The sequence below is a fragment of the Callorhinus ursinus genome, unplaced genomic scaffold (genome assembly GCF_003265705.2).
Source record: "Callorhinus ursinus isolate GAN/ISIS: 27379988/994484 unplaced genomic scaffold, GSC_fseal_2.0 scaffold3, whole genome shotgun sequence".
NCBI classification, from domain to species: Eukaryota; Metazoa; Chordata; class Mammalia; order Carnivora; family Otariidae; genus Callorhinus; species Callorhinus ursinus.
Genome location: NW_027397065.1, coordinates 89,539,089 through 89,558,892, shown reverse-complemented (window position 1 = coordinate 89,558,892; position 19,804 = coordinate 89,539,089). Strand labels below are relative to the sequence as shown.

Sequence of the window (19,804 nt, the reverse complement as noted above, 5' to 3'; positions counted from 1 at the left end):
CTGAAACTCCTGGTACTTCCTGTGCGGAAAAGGACCTGCCTTCCATGAAACAAGAGCATGGAATCTTGCGATTGAGGAGACAGAATGGAAGGGAAACATACAGAGAATAATTTACTCGCTTATCAAATACTCACTACACTTGATTTCAGAGACTTGATTTCAGCTCAGGTCATGACCTCAGGGTCATGTGTTCAAGCCCTACATTGGGCTCACACGCTAGGCATGGAGCCGGCCTAAGATTCTCTCTCCCTCTCCCTCTGCCCTGCCCCCCTCTAAAAAAATCTATGTAGGGTCGCCTGGGTGGCTCAGTGGGTTAAGCAACGGCCCGGGGTCCTGGGATCGAGCCCCGCGTTGGGTTCCCTGCTTGGCGGGAGGCCTGCTTCTCCCTCTCCCACTCCCCCTGCTTGTGCTCTCTCTCTCTCTCTCTCTCTCTCTCTCTCGCTGTCTCTCCCTCTGTCAAATAAATAAATAGAATCCATTAAAAAATAAATCTATGTATAATAATGACTATAAGGCTGTCATAAATAAAAATTAGAATACCGAATAATTATATTTTATATAATAATCTATACTAATATTTGAGCTAAATTTCTAAGTGTTTAATAATAAAATAAAGGGAAAGAGGCTTATAAATGCCATGTTTTGATTGTAAGAATCTAACCTTGCCTGTCTCATTGCTTCCCAATTTCCCTTTGGCTCCTTTCTAAGAGTCAAGTCTCAAAGTGAGGGAGGAGATCAGATTCTGGAGTGTAGCCAGTAACAGACTCAGCCTCGGAATCCCACACTGAAGCTCTGGGGCTTCTGACGGATCCTTGGGCCCACAGACCTAAGGTGTGAAACCCTCTCAGCCCCCAGCAAGCTGACTTGCTCAGGTTCAGCCAGGACTTGCATGGGTCTCTGGAGGAAACATAGAGGCTGCATCCCGCCGGCCGCCCACTCTGGGAGAGTGGTTCTCCCAGCAGCTCCTGATTTCCTAAATTGTACTAAGTCAGACTGCAGGGCCAGCTCTAAAGGTCAGATAATCCACAAGACACAGGCCCTGACCCAATCTTTTCACTTTGGGAACTTAAAGCTTCTGACATCAAACATGGCCTTTTCCTGTTTCTGAATATGCTAGCTAGTGTTTCACACTGCAGAGGTACTCTTTCCACTTGCAGGCCTATAAAGCATCTTTTAGAAAAGAGCTATGGGGCCAGACCCCCCTGACCCAGCCCCTGGTCAGGTAACAGTGACCTCACCCCACCCCCACTTCTGAGGCCAATTTGGAATCTGGAGTCACCTGAGCTTCTGATCAAATGGCTATAGATGGGAAGGAACCCCTCCAGAGGTTCAATTACTTTGTAGAGTGGCTCACAAAACTTAGAGAAACATTTTACTCCCCAGGTCACTGGTTTATTACAATAAGATATAATTCAGAAACAGCCAGATGGAAGAGAGGCATAGGGCAAGGTCTGGGGGAAGGGTACAGAGCTGCCACACTCTCTGATGCTCCCAGTTCCCTGCTTCTCTACCTGTTCACCAAGGGGAAGCTCTCTGAACCCTGTTCCTTAGGGGTTTTCATGGAGCCTTCATTACATAGGCAGGATGGATGAAATCATTGGCCATTGGTGATTTGAACTAAACCCCCAGCCAGTCTCCCCTTCCCTGGGAATGAGGGGGTCAGGAAGTGGGACTGAAAGTTCCATTCTTCTGCTCACAAGGTTGGCACCTCAAGCAACCAGCCCCCTACCTTGGATGCAAAGTCACCTTGTTAGCATAACAAAAGGCCCCTTTCTCACTCTTTTCTTAGGAAATGGCAAGATCAACTACATGCATCCTCCTGGAAATCACAACTCACCTCCCTTCCACCTTGTTTCAAGGCCTTTCTCATACCCAGCTCATCAGGCTCCCTCTGCTCAGCTCCCTGCCTGGCCCCAGGCTGGTGTTTGCTCTGTGTTACGGAAGACACATTCCTGGTCTGGGATGAGCATTGAATTCAGTGAACAGCTAAAAGAACTGGAAAACACTCATAGCTGTAAAGGATATGATTTCTTCACAGTGGAAAGAGACTCATTGGGTACTATTCAAAAAGAAAAAAAAGTACCCTAAAACTGAATCCTTTCACTCCATCTGTTTAAACATATAAAAAAAGAACCCCTGGGTGTCTTCATGGGATCTTAGCTAGACTTGGAAAATCTGATCCCCTTGCAGGTTACAGTCAGCATAATTAGAAATAGAGGTCCGTATTTCTCAAGCATGTGAGGCCTTGCACTCAGGACAGAAGGAACTGCAGCCTCCTGCAGAGGTTTTGCCAGACCCAGAGGCTCTGCCCAGCCAACCTCAGCCTCTGGTTCCTCTCAGGCTGGGCTCCCTGCCCCCTGCACTGAGACAGACCCTTGTCCAGCGCAGGAGGAAGGGGAGGAGGCAGGTGTTTTAAAGACCACCCCCAAAGCAGGCCTTTCAGTAAAACTGTTTTCACTTTAAGACCTGTTTTCAAATAAATGAATATGAGAGAATGAGAGAGACAGCCAGTGAGCCGGCCACTGCTCAGCCTGGTGGTTCTGCTGTCCAAGCCTGGGATATCTGGCATGTCCAGACCACCAGAGGTAAGAAACACGGACAGGCTCAAAGCTAGCTGGGCAAAGGGAACAGGAGACCACAGTCACCCTTCCGCTCTTCACTTTCCTCTCCAAAATGTGCAAAACCGGCAAATCTGGGATAAAGTGAATGTGAGGGACACTGGAACCGCAGAAGTAGGAACCCAGCCTTCCAGGACCCGCCGAAGGTCCGTGACCAGAGAGGAAAAGGGCAACCCGTGCAGCAGAGCGGTCACAGGCAATGCGTGTGGTGAGAACACTCCCTGGCACACGTGTGCACTCACAAAGTGCGTACACACACACGTGCGCACTCACGCATGGGTAAATGTGCACACACGCACAGGTACACACACACGCGCGCACTTGCACACCGGTACTTACACACATGTGCACGGGTACATACACACGCACACGTGCGCACACACAAGTGGGTACTGAGGCACATCCGCGCTCACATCCACACGCATACACACGCGTTCACACACACCATGGCAGAACACTGACTGGGCTCACTGCCAGGCCAGTGGTCAAGCACCTGAGGCTCCCTGGGCCCTTGGCAGCCCTGCCCCCAGTCGGGCCCACAGGGATCCTCAGCCCCCAGGCCTCCTAATGGATTGGCTACACGCAGAGAGCCAGCGGCTGGGCACACAGGCTCTCCACGGCGGGTGGCCCCGGGGCCAGGAGCGCCTCTACATCCAGGACTGACCAGGAGATAGACATTGCTTCTTGGACCACGGGGCCTCCCATCACTCCCCAAGCCAAGAGCAAGGCACGGGTTTGTGTATACTCAGAAAGGCAGGACACCCTGAAGCCCTGGGCGCCGCTGTCCTGCACTTGATCTCCCACATGCAGCGCGAGGGCCAACGCAGCGGGCCCAGGCGCAGCCCAGCCTCACTAGGCGGGCGGCAGGTGTCTGCGCCTGAGGCGGCACAGGTCTGGCCCTGGGGGTGCGGAGGCGGCACAGGTCTGGCCCTGGGGGTGCGGGCCTGGCAGCTCCCGGCGCGGTGTGGCGCGACGGCAGGTTCACAGGGTACGGGGAGGGCGGCTCAAGCTGCTCACACTCAGAGCCTCCCGGCCGCCGCTCCAGCCGCGCGCCCACGGGGAGCTGGCCGAGGCGCCGACCGCCCGGCCGGCGAGCGCAGGGATCCTCCCCAGCCCTCCTCCCCTCTGCCCCACCCGGCCGTCAGCTTTCTCCGGCCCCTTCCCTCCCCCGTCTGCCTCCCCTCCTGCCCTCTTCCTCCGGCTCCCCACCCCGCCGGCCCCGCCAACTCCTCCCGCCCCCTCCCTTCCTCCCCTCGCGGATCCTCTCCGCCTTCCCTGCCCTCCCCCCTCCTCCTGCTGCTCTCCCACGGTGCGGGCTGGTGCTCCACCACCGCCCCCGCCGCCCGGCCGCCACTCCGCCCCCCGCGCCGCGCAGAGCCGCAGTGATAACCCCGCGCGGGCGGCGGAGGCGCTGCGGGCAAGCTCCTGCGCGCCGGCCGGCCGGGTCCTCGGTGCCCACTTGCAGCCGCCTGGCTGGGGGCCATCCCGCGGCCCTGGGCACCTCGAGCGCCCCTGGATGGAGCGGCGCATTCTCCCCGCTGGGACGCAGCGCGGGCGGCGGGCGCGGGGCGCGAGGGGCGGCGGGGCCCTGCGGGTCCCCGGCTGCGCGGCGCTCTGTGTGCTGCTGCTGGCGCAGGTGGCTGTGCAGGTGAGCCCCGACGGTGGGGGCGGGTGCCCCGCGGCTTCCCTCCTGCAGTCCCGGTCTCACCGAGGTGTGGCCGCTGTTTTCCAGCAGGCACCTGCGTGCTCCGTGGGACCCGCAGCGGCCTCGCCAGGGAGCCGGAGCGTCTGGCGTCCTCAGGGTTCCGCGGCGCAGCTGGACTGGATGGAAAAAGGCGGTAGGTCTGCGGGGAAGGGGGGGGTTCCAAGTCCTCACCAAGTGGCGCTGGTTTATAAGGTGCTGCGAATGTTCCTAATTCTGCGAACTCACTCCGAGGATGGTGCCTTGCCTTCTTGCCTTATGAGTGGACTTTCACCGATATTTATATTGTATTCCGTTGTGAAACAGTAACGCTTACCAGCGTTATTACCATAAGCGGTAGGGGAGAAAAACAAGCAATACATATTTAATAAGAACATTTAAAAAACAAGGAATAATCTAGAGGTTTTATTAATTTATGCGTTCAGGAAATTAGAAAGCGCTTTACTCCTTTCTCTACCCCTTCACCCCCTCCTGATCCTCCTCTGGCTTTTAAATTGAAGCCTCTCTGTATATCCTTGACTAAAGAGCAGGAGACAAAAGAAAGCCGTTTTTGCTCAATACCGATCCAGTTAGTATGAAAGTGGATGCTCTCCTGGAGTTGGGACATAACTGCAATGTAGTGCATGGAATGGGTAATTAGCGTTTGTGACATCCTAAGCAATGCCCGAACTTTCTGCCATGATTTGCCATACAAGTCTGATCGCTTTGCAATGTATGGTTTTACTTGTGCTGTTGACAAGCTGAATTGGTACATTTCACATCCCCTGGCAATAATCGTCTCTGCCCTGAAATGCGTTAGGCTCACGGGAAAGGCAGGTGTGGGATGTTAGTTGCTGGGTGGTTTTTATCTGAACCCAATCCTTTGGCAGTTGTTTTGTACTTTGCAACATTTCCAACAATAGATCGACATAAAGGACGAGGTTTGATTATCCCAGGGTATTTTCGGAAAATATAGAAAAGTTAATAACTCAAAGTTTTTGAACATAGCTTTCCTCCTTTTATAAAGACAAGAATCTGACGTATGCATTTACTATTTGAATTCTGTCCTGAGTGAGTACACGAATAGTCTATAAATACTGTGGTGAGTACGTCAACGCTGGAACAGAAGACCTTCAGCACCACCAGAGGGCGCTAGATGTAAGTGATATGAAACAAAAAACACTTTTGGCTCTGTAATTGCAGGAGAAAGGTAATTATCTATCTTTTTAAAGGTCACCTTCTTGGGCTTGCCCTTGTCTTCTTTCATGTTTCTCTCAGGCTGCATTCCACAATATAATTATCCATATTACATTTGTCTCTCCACACACACTTCTGAAAAAAGTTTTTGTAAAAATTCTAGTTCTCTAAAATCATGAAAATTCGTAAAGGTCTCAGAAGATTTTTCAGGGGACTGTATAGCATTTTATAGAAAATAAGTTTTCTGTAAGGTAGGAGCAATACAGACAGAGAACCATTTCCGGAGGGAGAAGTCAAAGCCTTCCTGCCCAAGTGAGCTTCCCCTGCTCCTTGCCAGGACGGACTCCCGTGAGCTGGACTCCAGCCTGGCTGGCATGCGGCTCGAATCACCTGGCACCTCGGCTGGTGTCACAGACCAAGCATTGCCACGACAACCACATACCTCGCCTGGTCAGAAACTGGAAGGGAAGGTGTGAGCCATCATCAGTGAAGTCACAGCCTAGTGGACAAAGCCCAGCCTCCTACCTACCTACCCTCTGTGTGTTTTAGGTCTTTAATTGGAAACAGCCAAGTCCAGAGAGAGCGGGTGTCACTGGAGAGCTTTCATACTACCAGAGAAAAAGACTCTTTCTGCTCAGCAGGTTCCTTGTTTCGCCGTAGAACAGTAGGGCCAGGGTGCACTTTGTGTAACTGTTGCACATCTAGGTATCTGATATACAAATTGGCTTTGGAATCGCTCTTTTTGGCCATAAGGTTTATTTCCCGCATAATTCAGCCGATGATTGATTGCCAGTTTTCCTCGGTGTCTGAAGCAGTTCCACAGCGGGAAAGAGAACGCCCTCTATTCTTGATGCCACGGTGGATAACTAAACTGTTTTCAGACATTTAAGTATGCCTGTTTCATTTTGGCTGATTCAGAGTTGTTTTTCCTTAGTGGGAGATTTTAATGCTTTTCCTACAAATTTGCCTTTGTAATAAAAATAGTGGCTCCTATTAAGAGCCAAGATGTAGCACATATTTGTTACCTTTTGATTCTAGAGTAAGTCATGCTTCCAAGGCAAGGTTTAGAAGTTCTTTAGAAATGGGTTTCATCGTACATAATAGACCTGTTGTTTGTGTGTGTGCACTGGAAGATTATATTGATTCACATTCAGACATTCAGGGAACATAAGACAGGATCGTCTCTTTCAGGTAGCGTGCTTGTCAATCTTTAACGACAGGCTCTTTGGAGCCCGGATTTAGGGCGTTTTCCGGTTCCCATGGGGTAAATGGGTCAAAATACTTGCACCGTGGCTGCTTCCAAGCTATGGATGTGATGTCACTGAGTACAGGGGTAGGATGCAAGGTGCAGACGTCACTGAGTACCAGCCCTGCATGCTCAGGTGGACTACACTTCATGCAATCAGTTTGAAACCAGAGTGTTCTTGGACTTGAGGCTGTGGTCAGAAAACCTCTTGAAATCAAGGAGTTCTGACCACCGACTGGAGTAGCCATATGTGGAGATTTTCTCCTTAACCAAGGGTGTATAGGATACAGGTCTCATTTAAAGGAGTCTCAAACAGGGGTGCCTGGATGGCTCAGTTGGTTAAGCGTCCAACTTTTGACTTCAGCCCAGGTCACGATCTCGGGCTCATGGGATTGAGCCCCGCGTCCGGCTCCAGGTTCCGCTGGGAGTTGGCTTGAGATTGTCCTTCTCTCCCTCCCTCTTCCTCTCCCCCAGCTCATGCTCTGGAGTGCACTCGCTCTCTCTTTAAAATAAGTAAATAAAATCTTTTTTAAAAAACTTGAAAAATTAAGGATTCTTAAAGATTAGGAATCGCACAAATTTTTTTTTAAGATTTTATTTATTTATTTTGACAGAGAGAGACAGAGAGAGAGGGCACACAAGCAGGGGGAGTGGGGGAGGGAGAAGCAGGCTTCCCGCTGAGCAGGGAGCCCGATGCGGGGCTCGATCCCAGGACTCTGGGATCATGACCCGAGGCAAAGGCAGACGCTTTAACGACTGAGCCACCCAGGCGCCCCTCGCACAAATTTTTTCTTGAAATCACAAGCCAATAGTTGTGGGGATTATAATCTTAAAACATAAGCTCAAAAGTTAATTTTTTCCGTCTATTGCAGTCATGTATTGATTTATTTCCAGATAGTAATAGGAGTATGATGAGATGCCATGCTTATTTTGTTCATTCATTGAATTCTGTAGTGATGACCTTTTCCACATTCACTTTCACATAACCCAGAGTACACATTTGATAGAGAGGACTGTCGTGGGACTGAACCAGGATTGCCTGCCTTGGCGGTATTATCACTTTGTCCCGAGAGCCTACCCGGTGCATTGAAGGCTCTGTAGCAGCATCTCAGGATTGGGTCGTTAGATCCCAGGAGCACCACCGTCCGCCTCCTACTCCTTGACAGATGGAAATGTCTTCAGACACTTGTCTCCCCGGAGGTGTGGGAGAGGAATCACTGGTTGAGAACCAGTGGACTAAATTGAAAAAACGGGTCTTCTTCCCATCGTGCATTTTCTTCCTCGTTCTTGGGAAGAGATTGTCATAGATCACAAAGCGTGGCTTTGCTGTTTGTGGAGCTGGTGGCCTGTACCAGTCGTCCAGAGCTGATGGTTACTTTCCTTTAAGTTTGGCAGAGCTGGTCACTGAAAAGTAAAATATATAAAGTTATAGTGAAACAAGCCCTTTTAAAAACAAAATTAAAATATGCAAATCTCATCCTTCATCATTATTTTACTCTTATCTGTGCTCTTGAGTTATTTGCATTAATCGTTTCTGTGTGTGGGAGATACTGCGTGTGTACTCATGTGTTACTGGGTATCTCTTCTGCGCTCCGCGTGGAGTGACATCACCTTGGTGCTGGAGATCAGCCACGGTGGGAAATCTTACACCAGGGGAATTGGCAAATGCAGTAAAGCAGGCCGTTTATTCTTTCCCCTCAGATAGCTGGTTGTCCAACATTTATCAACAGGATGCTGTGTGTGTTTATGTAAAAGAGGCTTATCAGTCACTATTTTGAGAGTAGATACTGTATGTCCCCTCCAGATAAAGGATGCATGTTATATGTCCTCCAAAACAAAGGTCATAAGAATGTGGCTTATATCATCTGGAAACAATTTGATTTTTTTAAGTGGTAATCATGTGTTTATGTGCAGTAAGTGTGCTGATTAGGCAGTGTTTGGACGTGTCCACAGCCTCTGTCGGAATAGACACAGACTTGGGGTGAGGGGGAGAGCATCCCGGGGGCAGGGTGAAAGGGGCAACACCTCCACTTGCACCAACCTCCCCGCTTGGTCCAGGAGGCTGGCGATGTGGAAGGCAGCGGGGAGAACCTGAGGTAGAAAGGTGTGCACACTTCACTTGTCTCGGAGTGGCCCAGGACAGCCTGCAGCCGCATCCTTACACCAGACGACCAAATCCCTGACTTGTTTCCCCTTTCTCCTGTCATTGCACACAGTTGAACCAGATTTTTTTTTATTTTCTCGGTTTCCTAAGTAAAATAAGAGACAGGCCCAATAAAGTTTGCCCTCTGGGACACAAATCCTCTGCTTCAACATAGATTTTGATGGTTGGTGGTCCTGTGATCTGCTATAACCCACTGCCCGTGACCCTCCGGGTACCTGTTGATCCCTGAGTGGCAGGGCCAGGCCCCTGCGGTCGGAAATCAAAGCTCTTGCCCGGAGGAGACAGCCTCCTTGGGGTTGCTGAGGTCAGAACTGATCGTTGGGTGATCCTGTCACTGCATCGAGTTGAATGCCGGCCTTGGACACACACCTTGCCACTGGCTTCAGCGTGGGGGGCTCCAGGCAGGTCCTCACCAACTGCTCCCTCTCTCTCCCTCCCACCCCACCATGTGCCATTTCTGACCGGTGCCAGATGCCTACTCTGTTTGAGTGTGACCTTTCCCTTTCCCTGACGGCACAGGGACCCATGGACCGACACCTGCACTGAAACAGATTGGTTGTGAAGAAAACCTCATTTTCCCAGAAAAAATAATTACCCAAATTCTGCTTGCTTCTGACCAAAGGCCATCTCTGTGTTTTATCTTACGGCTCCAAGAAGAATGTCCCACTCGCACTAAAGCAGAAAAGAGTCCCAGTTATGAGACTTTCACAGCCTCCTGGGTGCACATTTTATAGTGAAAGGAGCTGCAAAGCTTCCATCTATGCTTTCCACAGAGAGGGCCACACTGTGACACTGTCGGCCCCTGATGCCCCACAGGCCTGTGTGAGTGCCCTGAAAGCAGAAAGCCCCTTTCTTCACATTTCAAAAAATTATGTATTTGAATGTGTTTTAGGCTGCATACTATGAATCGGAGTGGGCAGAAGACCATGGCGCACATTGGGGAAGACCCTGGGTGGTGAACTCTGATGTCGTGCCAAGAACTCAGGCCAGTGAAAGGGTGGACAGCAGTATGCAGTGGGAGCAGACCGTATAGGAAACATTAGCATCTGGAATATGTCTGCATATGATTTGTAGGATTCCTTGATTTAAAAATTAACTGTTAAAATATTAACAAAGAGTAGCCATCATAGTTGTCTTTTTAACTGCTTTCTGATAAATTGTTGGTATTTTGAAGCTAAAATTTCTTGTCAGCTCAATGTAGATTTTTATAAAAGCGAGCATGGCTAAAAAATATTTAGAAGCATAAATGATTACATGTTATCATGGGTGCAAAGTAAACTTTATGAAATGTAATCCTAAAAGTCCATTTTCGGTTTTCTTTGGTCTGTGATTCGTTTTTCCTTTGGAGTGCCGTAGATTTTGCTGGATTGGGAATAACATATTATGGGGCAGCAGAGACTTGTCTCAAGGCCACTTTGAAGATTTTCCCTCCTGATTATGATTGTTCACATCCCACGTTATGGATTTGAGGTTGGCTCGATGCTGAAGTTTCCTCCCATCATTTTTATTGGGTGGAAGTGTCCTCTGGCAATAAATTATATTCCAGGACTGCCTGATTCTTTTCAGAATCCTGAATTTACTCAGCCACACCTTCTCTTTGTCTTTCAGAATATGACCTGGTGTCTCCCTATGAGGTTGACCACAATGGAGACTATGTGTCCCACGAAATCACACACCCTCAAAGGAGGAAGAGAGCACTGGCCCAGCTCGGGGTGGAGTCTCTCCACCTTCGGCTGAAGGGCCTCAGGCACGACTTCCACATGGAGCTGAAAGCTTCCAACAACCTGATGGCTCCCGGATTTATCGTGCAGACACTGGGGAAGGGAGGTACTAAGTCCGTGCACACCTTCCCACCTGAGGATTTCTGTTTCTATCAAGGCTCCTTACGATCCCACAAAAACTCCTCGGTGGCTCTCTCAACATGCAAAGGTTTGGTGAGTACAGCTCGGGTGCGGATGGTGTGTGATAGGGGACAGGGCGCTGTTTCCCTTGAGAGATTGTAGCTGGTTCCACTATTATGGCAGGACACGTTTCTTTGGTCTGTAAAAGCGGGAGGAAATCGCCAAGTAATACGGTCTACAATATGTCATCCTTTGGCACACTTGGCAGTAGAAGCACGTGCCCAGACTTCTGTTGTTGTTTTACAAGAACCAGGGAAGAGCACGCCAGTGTGAAAATCATACTTCAGACTCATGGCCAGGTCTGACGTTGAGAACTTCCCAGGGGCCGCTTCCACCATAACTTACTGGTCCATTGCCAGCGCTGCAGAGATGTCTTCATTCCAAATAGAACAACAGTACAAAACCGATGGGCCGGGTGGATTATTTGATCCGATGCTTGGAAGCACTTTACTTCTGCCATTCTGTTGAGGATCACATGCTTACAGAATAGGGCCTTCGTTCCAAATGCCGTGATGAAACCATGGCCCGGCAGTCCAAGTCTTCCTGGACCAATGATTCTGTAGCACTTTCCCCATTTTCTTAGTATCTGATGTAGACACTGAACATCACTTGAATGCTTCTGGTGGTCCCCTTTGCTGGGACCTTACAGTGAGGATCGTCTGGCCCCATTGAGCAGATACCTGCATCCCTCATGCTGCCCCAAGCCGAAATCTCAGTGCCTTGTCTTTTAATTTTCTTAAAATATTTCCATATTTTTAGGGAAGAAAACCTTAGCAGATACTTAGAGTCTTGAGTACATTAATCATTCGGACACAGACGAGCAAGACATGACTTAGGTAGCTGAGCAAAAGTGTGTGGCCAAGATATTTTAAGGTCTTGACCATAGTAAAGGTTTGGCAAACAGGTTTTTAAATATTTATTACATTTCTAGAAAATGCTTTAAGTCTGTCTTAAATTTTTTTCTCTCTTTGGAAAAAGTGAAGTCAGACTCTGCATCTTATAAGGATTTTGCGCAAGTGTGTGTGGATACTAGATGCTGAAGTGGCATTTGTAACCAGTCCCTTCAAATACTACATATATGCAAATACTAAATCCCGTTAAATATTTTCAAAAAATATTAACGCCTGCTTTGCGTTTGGGATGGCTTGATTCCATGTCTCCCCTAATTTGTAAAGGGCTTTTCATTGGAGAATGGCTACAATAGGGATTTCCCAAGGATAAGGTGGTGGTTATTTGGCATAAGTTTTAGGATTGAAGACAGTGGGGCTGATTTCTTCCGTGTTCTCCCAAGGACAGATCTTCCTTAATGAAAAGGCTAGAACTCTTCATATAATTCACTAAAGGAAGAGATCTCTTCTTTGGCTTTCTTTCACAAAGGCTCAGACCGGAAATGGAAGCCAGCTGTGTGGTAGGGAGGTATGTCATGACTTCAGAGCTAGTAGCCTTGGATTTGTTTGTGGAGATTGGGCGAGGTGCTTCCCCTTAACCCAGCAGGGGTGCAGGTTTATTGATGCCCTGGGTCTCTGTGAGCCCAGCCTCTCCCGATGGCTGAGCCCTGCTCTGGAGTCGTCCCATGAGCAGAGCTGGCTGGCAGCAGCTTGAGATTTCTGGTTCTCTTTGATCTCCATGGGCGTTAGCGGCACAATTGTAAGTGACAACTACGTGTGAGATAAAGAAGTGAAAGTGAGCAAAGACTCCTCTGAATCATGAACCCTGGAATTTAATATTCTGGTCACTGGAATAGAAATCTGTATGCTTTCCTCATTAATCTTGCAAATACATTAAATCCAACTTCACCGATTATTTTGTCTGTAGGTGATCATGGCAGAAATGACCTCAACCAGACTTATGAGTGTGGGGTTCAGGGGCATTTGCCATATGACAGGACAAATCAGAAACATTTTGAAGAAGAAAAAGGGAGGATAAGAAGTCATCTTTCATTAGCCAGATAATAATAACTATTGAATGGGATCATCCCTCAAGTGGCTGCCAAGTCTGTTCTTTCTTTCCTGACGGATATATCTATCCCATTGCTCATCTTTCAAATCTCTTCGAGTGTGATGAAAAATGGCATGTTTTTATATTAGAGGACAGCTCCTTTTTTGTTCTTCTTACTGTTCTTGGGTTGTTGTTGTTGTTGTTTTTGATTTAATTAAAGTCCCACGTTGATCTCAGCTAAGCTTTTGCTTCCCCCCTCGGTGTTTCTGGTTGACCCAGCTACTCGCCGGCCATCAGGTGCCAGTAGAATTCTAATAAGATCCCTGGGAGGGGAGAAAAGAAAATCTATATTCTATTCTCCTGGTTTTAGCTACAGTATGGGACTATCACCTGTAAGCTAAAATATATTGCTTAACTAAGAGTTTAATGACTTCAGGTAGAGAACATGCTTGACAATTGTGAGACAATGCAATTTCCAATCTGATAGATAGTTTTCTCACCTGGTTCTCAGCTTTTGTGTTTTGGAGCACTTTGCCATCATTCTCTAAAAACGGATTTGAGGAAAACCCTCAAAGTTAAGAGCTGATCGCCTTATTTATAGTAAATAAATACTCTCGACAAAGTAAAATGAGTGTTTTCCTGAGGGTCTCGTGAATAATAAATGCACTTCAGATCCGTGTTGTGTGATGAGAGAGGCAGGGAATGGGCAGTGTCACCTCAGTGATGAAATAGGACACGTCTGGGTGCCAGGAGGGGCAGAGAGGGTGCGTCACCCTGCCTTGCTGGGAGGTGGCAGCATCCACATATGGTTTTGGGGTAGTTTTGTCCAAGCTGAATCCTTACAGTAGAATCGGGGTGTGATGCCTGCTGGAGAAATAGACTGCCCCAGGAAAGACTGCTAATATCTGTCGAGGTCGTGGAATTCTCCACTGCACTATCTGTAAGCCCTAGAAAGACCTCTAAAGTCATCCTAATATTGCCACCGAGTACCTTGACTCAAAATATCTCGTATTTCGGGGCGCCTGGGTGGCTCAGTTGGTTAAGCGACTGCCTTCGGCTCAGGTCATGATCCTGGAGTCCCGGGATCGAGTCCCACATCGGGCTCCCTGCTCGGCGGGGAGTCTGCTTCTCCCTCTGACCCTCTTCCCTCTCGTGCTCTCTCTCTCTCATTCTCTCTCTCTCAAATAAATAAATAAAATCTTAAACAAATATTTCATATTTCATTAAATACGGTTATTAAAAAAAGCCGTGTGTATAATTCTTATGTCTCTACCTAATTGACATCACAGGTCTTTTGTGATCACCAGGCATAGGCATGTGAAGGCGTGTCACACAGCAGGTGCCTTTCCTGAATGACCACGCCAGTGACAGTGTGGGAAACAGCAATGGTCAGGACAGTAGCAGAAGGAGCGACCCTAATTTATGGAGGATTTTGTGCCACATGCTTGGCTAACATTTGTTATGTTAGCTTATGTTAGCTTAGCCTAATGGCCGTGCTAACAGCTAGGTACTATTTAAAAAAAAAACAAAACAAAACAGCTTTTTTGATATGTAGTTCATACATCATAGAGATTTCCCCTGTTGGAAATGTATAATTTAGTGGTTTATACTATATTTCCAGAGTTGTACAAGCCTCACCACACCTAATCTGAGACTCTGCATCACCCCAGAAAGAAACCCCTGGCAGTCCCCATTCCCCCAAGCCCCATCAGTCCTAGACCCCACTAATTTAACTTTCTGTCTCTATAGATTTGCCTAACCTGGTAATTTCTCATAAAGGGAAGCATACAACTTGTGGTCCTCGGTGACTGGCTTCTTTCACTTAGTATAATGTGTTCGTGTTTCGTTCCCGTTGTAACGTGTATCAAAACTTCATTATTTTTATTGCTAAATATACCACATTTTTTATGTATCCTTTCAGCAGTTGATGGATATCACTGTCTGGGCTCCTTTTGGTTCTTGTGACTAACACGACTATTTGTGTACAAGTTCTTGCGTAGACATACGTTTCATTTCTCTTGTGTTTATACCTAGGAATGTAATTGCTGCCTCCTATGGCAATTCTACTGTAGCATTATTGTAGCATTTGGAGGAATTTCCCGACTGTGTTCTGCGTTAGCTATATCCCATTTCGTACCCTCCCAGCAATGTATGAGGGTTCTGATTTCTCCTCCTTCCGGCTCTCCCGGTGAGTATGAAGTGGTGTCTCACTGTGGCTTTGAGTGGCTGGATAGAGATCATTGGACGGCAGTTTGGTTGTTTTTATTCTTGTGTTTGTTTAGTTAGTGGTTTTTCCTTCCAGCACTTTGACGATGTCATCCTACTGTCTCTTCAACCCTCTTGTTTCTCTCGAGAAGTCTGCTGCTTATCTCACTGCAGTTTTATTGTGCATAGGAGCTGGGGGTTTTTTTATGGTTGTTTCAAGATTTTCTTTTTGTCTTCATCTTTCGGCATTTTTGCTGTGATGTGTATGTAGGGTGGGTGTGGATATCTTGTGTCCACCCCGTGGTACTCTCATTATGCATATATTGGTGTGCTTAATGCTGTACACATTTCTCGGAGGCTCCACTCATTTTCCTTCATTTGCTTTTTCTTCTGTGCACTTCAAATTGCAACATCTTTACCAGTTTATCTTCAAATCCCCTGATTCTCTGCTGGCAGTTCAAATCTATTAAGTTTCTCTAGTAAAGTTTTCATTTGGGATATTATCCTTTTTAACTCCAGAATTTCCATTTGGTTATTTTTGTAATTTCCCTTATTCTGTATCTCATAAGTCATTGTCATTAGGCCTTGCTTTAATCCTTTAGACATAGTTCTCTTTGGTTCCATGAACATATTTGTAACAGTTGCTTTGACATCGTTGTCTACCAAGCCCCACATCTGGGTCCTCTCAGAAGCAGTTTCTGTGCCTGTGTGTTTTCATGTGTAGGGGTCACACTTTTCTGTTTCTTTGCATTTCTCATAATTTTCTGCTAGAAATTGAGCTTCAGAGAGAACATATTGTATCACCTCTATGGACACTGGCCACACTCTGCCTCTCCAGGGCTCGACCTTATCCTGTGAGTGGAGCTCTGGATGAGGATGTTGGTGCCTGCTCTTCTCTCTCTTTGCTTCCTGGCCTGCAACCTGTATGTTACAGAAGAGCTGGTGTGGGGATGTTCAGGGCTCCACGCTGAGCCTGGAGTAGAGCTTCCATCCTAAGAGTAGGGGCCGCCTGTAGAAGGCAAACCAGTTCTCATGGCCATGCCTGCCTGGTATAGAGCTTCTGCAGTATAGAACTAAGGAGAGGAGAGATGCTGGTGGCTTGTTCCTGCTTCTATGGAAACAGTTCTAGAATGGACGTTGGGGCAACAGGGAGCCCTTGTCTTCTTGGCTGCACATGTCTGGAGTAGAGCTCTGTCATATTGACTGGGGACAGGGTGAGTAGGTGACTAGACCATGGCTCAGATGCCACCAAATTTCCCCATATTTCCAAGTTTAAATTAAATTCAGTAGCTGATTCTCCACTTTTTATGACCTTAGGGAATTTTATAGAAACTTTAAATGGCTTGGCTCTGTGTGTGTGTGTGTGTGTGTGTGTGTGTGGTTTTTGAGCAATTAAATGATCATGTCACTGGAGAGCAGATCTACCTCATCCCTCACACTTGCATTTGGGAAGTCAGTCTCCAGTAGGTGCTATTATTAACACATTTTACAGATCATTGCCCAAGACCACTTTATTTTCCCCATTTTACAGATGAATCCCAAGATAATTCTTAAAAGAGTAGGATTTGTGCCTAGGTAGCCTGACTCAAGAACCAGCACTTCAAACCATAGAATAGTTTTGCTTCCCAAGATCACCAGGCTATAGCTGCCCTACAGGGACCTGCAAGATCACTTATGTGAATTTTCATGGCATTATCTTTGAATGCTCCCATAGGGGTCATGATTTTCTCATTTGTTTTCCAGTTCAGTGCCACCTTCCTCAGCATGTAGTCCTCTCAGAGCTTAGGATCCCCATTTATACTGTAGCAGGGGCCTCTTTTAAAATATATATGGATTCATCCCGTAATTATTTATTTACAGATTTGTTTGTGAGCGCTTCAGAAAACCTTGTTTCCTTTGTCTTTGTTTCCCCAAGTTCCTATTAACATAAATCATATTTTTTTGCTTGCAACAAATGCTTGTATTTCAAATTTACAAAAACATAGTATATTTTCTCAACCTCTGTTTTGAGGTATAAATAACTATACAATTAAGTTTAGACTTCATTTCATCTGATTTCTTTCCATGGCTAATGCCAAACACCCTGAATTTTCTGTTGAAGCTCATAGTTTACTCAGAAATGTTTTTTAAAGATTTTATTTATTTATTTATTTGAGAGAGAGAAAGAATGAGCAGGGGGAGGGGCAGAGGGGGAGAGAGAGAGAGAAGCAGACTCCCTGTTGGGCAGGGAGCCCGATGCGAGGCTCGATCCCAGGACCCTGGGATCATGACCTGAGCCGAAGGCAGACGCTTAACGACTGAGCCACCCAGGCACCCCCAGAAATGGTTTTCTCAATAAGGTTTCTGATGAACTATTTTTAAAAACTTCCATTACTCAGTACTGTTAATAAGCCTCCTTTAGATATGTATGCTGTTGCATATGACAGGATTAGATCTTCTCAATGGATTTTATGCAAGTTGTGTACTTGGATTATCACTTTAGCTCCCCCCCCCAAAGAGTATCGAGTCTGTCAATTACCCTTGGCACCAAAATCTGTGTGAAATTTTGCTCCTCTTACAGCATTGTGTCTGTTAAAGCTTTAACGCATAGCCTACATATCACTTCTCCTAAAATCTAATTATTCTCTTGTTTTCAGCAATGTTGGAAAACTTATAAATGCAACAGTTCTCACGTGTGTTTAAGAATTCCCTCCCTTGGTTGGAGACTTACTCGGGGCCCTGGTTTGAACTGTCCTAGGTTTGATTCCCAACCTCAGACTCCAGGGATTCTCTGGAAACTCCAGTCATCGAGAGTTTTTCTACAGCACTCAATAAATCCTAGGAAACTGTCTGAAATATTGCCAGACTTTTAACTGACTTTGAAAAATGTTCTGGAGCCAGTAAAATAAAGCAGGAGCAGAAGGGAAAAACCAACATAGGCATGGTCAGAAGAGTTAATAAGAGTTCTTAGGAGCAGTGTCCCAATCTGAGAAGGCTGGGGATGGCATAACCAGGTTGAAAATATGTCAGTCTTGGGAGGCATGTAATAAAATTGTAGAGAAACTAAGGCTTTTAGAGGAAGTAGGGCCAAAGTTGGTAGTTACTAGGAAATTTATATGTGAGTGTGGGGAGGCAAAGGAAAGCACTGGATAATTACATATGTTTCTGCTAGTTCCTTAAGGATAAGTACAGTACGGGGTGCCTGGGTGGCTCAGTCGGTTAAGCATCCAACCTTTGATTTCAGATCGGGTCATGATCTCAGGATCGTGAGATTAAGCCCCATGTTGGGCTCCACACCTAGCAAGGGGCCTGATCAAGGTAACATTTAGATAATCTTTTACACTTGAGGTGACCACAGATTTTTTCTATTAGCTTACCGTTCATTGTAAACACGAATGAGATGGTTAGAGGAATTTAATTATAGAATCTATAATTTTGCTCCACTTCCCTTTTTTTCCAGGTGATGAGCCTGAGCTTCGGGGGCGTGCAGTTGACATGGCCAGTATTGCAAGGCCAGGTGGATTGAGACAGGTGTAGGACCCATGTGTTCAGATTCTCTGTTTGGTGATGTTTTCACTGAACACACTGGATGCTATTACTTGTTCACATACTGGGGAACCAATTGAAGGAGTGTGAATGTTGGAATCTGTGCCAGAGATTTTACAAATAGAGTAAATGTGTCTTTGGTCTGGAGATCTGGGCCAGGTAGCAGTGGGTAGAGGAGAGATGGCAGGCTTCCCTTCTGCTTGGTCCTCAGTACTCCGGACGTCTCTTATCAGGGGGCAGATGCACCAAGGACAGCCCTCATATGGACACTCTTGGTCAGTAGAATATCTGCTGAAAGGATCATCGGAAGGTGCTCATGTCCACAACCAGTGGAGCAGGATTTTCTGCATGGGCAAGGTCTGCCTGAGACAGCCAAATGGGTCTCTTTGGGGAAGCAGGAACATGATCCCTGTGGTCTTTTCCTCTGGGGAATCTTCCAAGTCTAGGATTCTCTATACCTGAAGCCTGCTTTTGGAGGCAGTGACTATTCAAGGCTACGTCCAGTCCCATCCAGAGAGTAAAAGAGGAGGCCAGATGAAACCATGCTCTGTAAAGCAGGATTCTTCTTGCCTGAGGTTCAACCGTAGCAGGATGGTCATTTTCTTCTTAAACGTCATTTTCCCTGAGCCACACATCTAAAATTGCCTACTGTCCCCCCTCCACATATCCTTCTTACGCTCTCCCCTGCTGTGTGTGTGTTTTTGTTTTTTGGGGTTTTTTTTTTGTATTTATTGTTATCTGTATCAGTCATGGTCCAGTTAGGACACAGACACCACACAACTTGAAAAGAGAGAATTAATGCAATGCATGAAATAGGTATTAACTGAAAAATTAAAAACAGAATACGAAAGCTTTACAAGATAGCAAATGCAGGAAGCAGCTACAGCCCCCGGGGCTGAGGCAACAGAGTGAAGTCTTGGTTATTATAATTTAACTGCTTCAGCTGGGCTCAAACTCCCCAGTAGGATCTCCCCAGCTGGTGGGACTCCTGAGGGGGCAAGCTGTGGGTTCTTCAAGTAAACTGGAGACTGGAACAGGCTGCTTCTGCCCGGTGAAGTGGGCTGACAGGTCAAGAAGCAGACAGGAGGTCCCCATGGGGTAGATAGGTCCACGGGGGGCAGGCAGGAAGTCCGGGGGCGGGGGTCAAGAAGTCCATAGAAGGCAGGTAGGAAGTCCACAGGGGGCAGGCAGGAAGAACACGTGGAGGGGGACAGACAGGAAGTCCACGGAGGGGGGCAGGAAGTCCACATAAGGCAGGTAGGAAGTCCACAGGGGTCAGGCAGGAGGTCCACGGGGGTGTGTGGGGGCAGACAGGAAGGCCACATGGGG

The 19,804-nt window shown here is 47.2% G+C and overlaps 1 protein-coding gene across 1 annotated transcript in view; it reads left to right on the top strand.

The window, feature by feature from the left end:
- The first annotated feature begins 3,422 nt into the window (after positions 1 to 3,422).
- Positions 3,423 to 19,804, top strand: part of ADAMTS16 (ADAM metallopeptidase with thrombospondin type 1 motif 16) — a 142,674-nt gene continuing 126,292 nt past the window's right edge. The window contains exons 1-4 of the mRNA XM_025867549.2: positions 3,423 to 3,509; positions 3,598 to 4,266; positions 4,354 to 4,456; positions 10,515 to 10,840. Coding sequence (XP_025723334.1) covers positions 3,423 to 3,509; positions 3,598 to 4,266; positions 4,354 to 4,456; positions 10,515 to 10,840 — 1,185 coding nt within the window. The remainder of the gene's footprint in view (positions 3,510 to 3,597; positions 4,267 to 4,353; positions 4,457 to 10,514; positions 10,841 to 19,804) is intronic.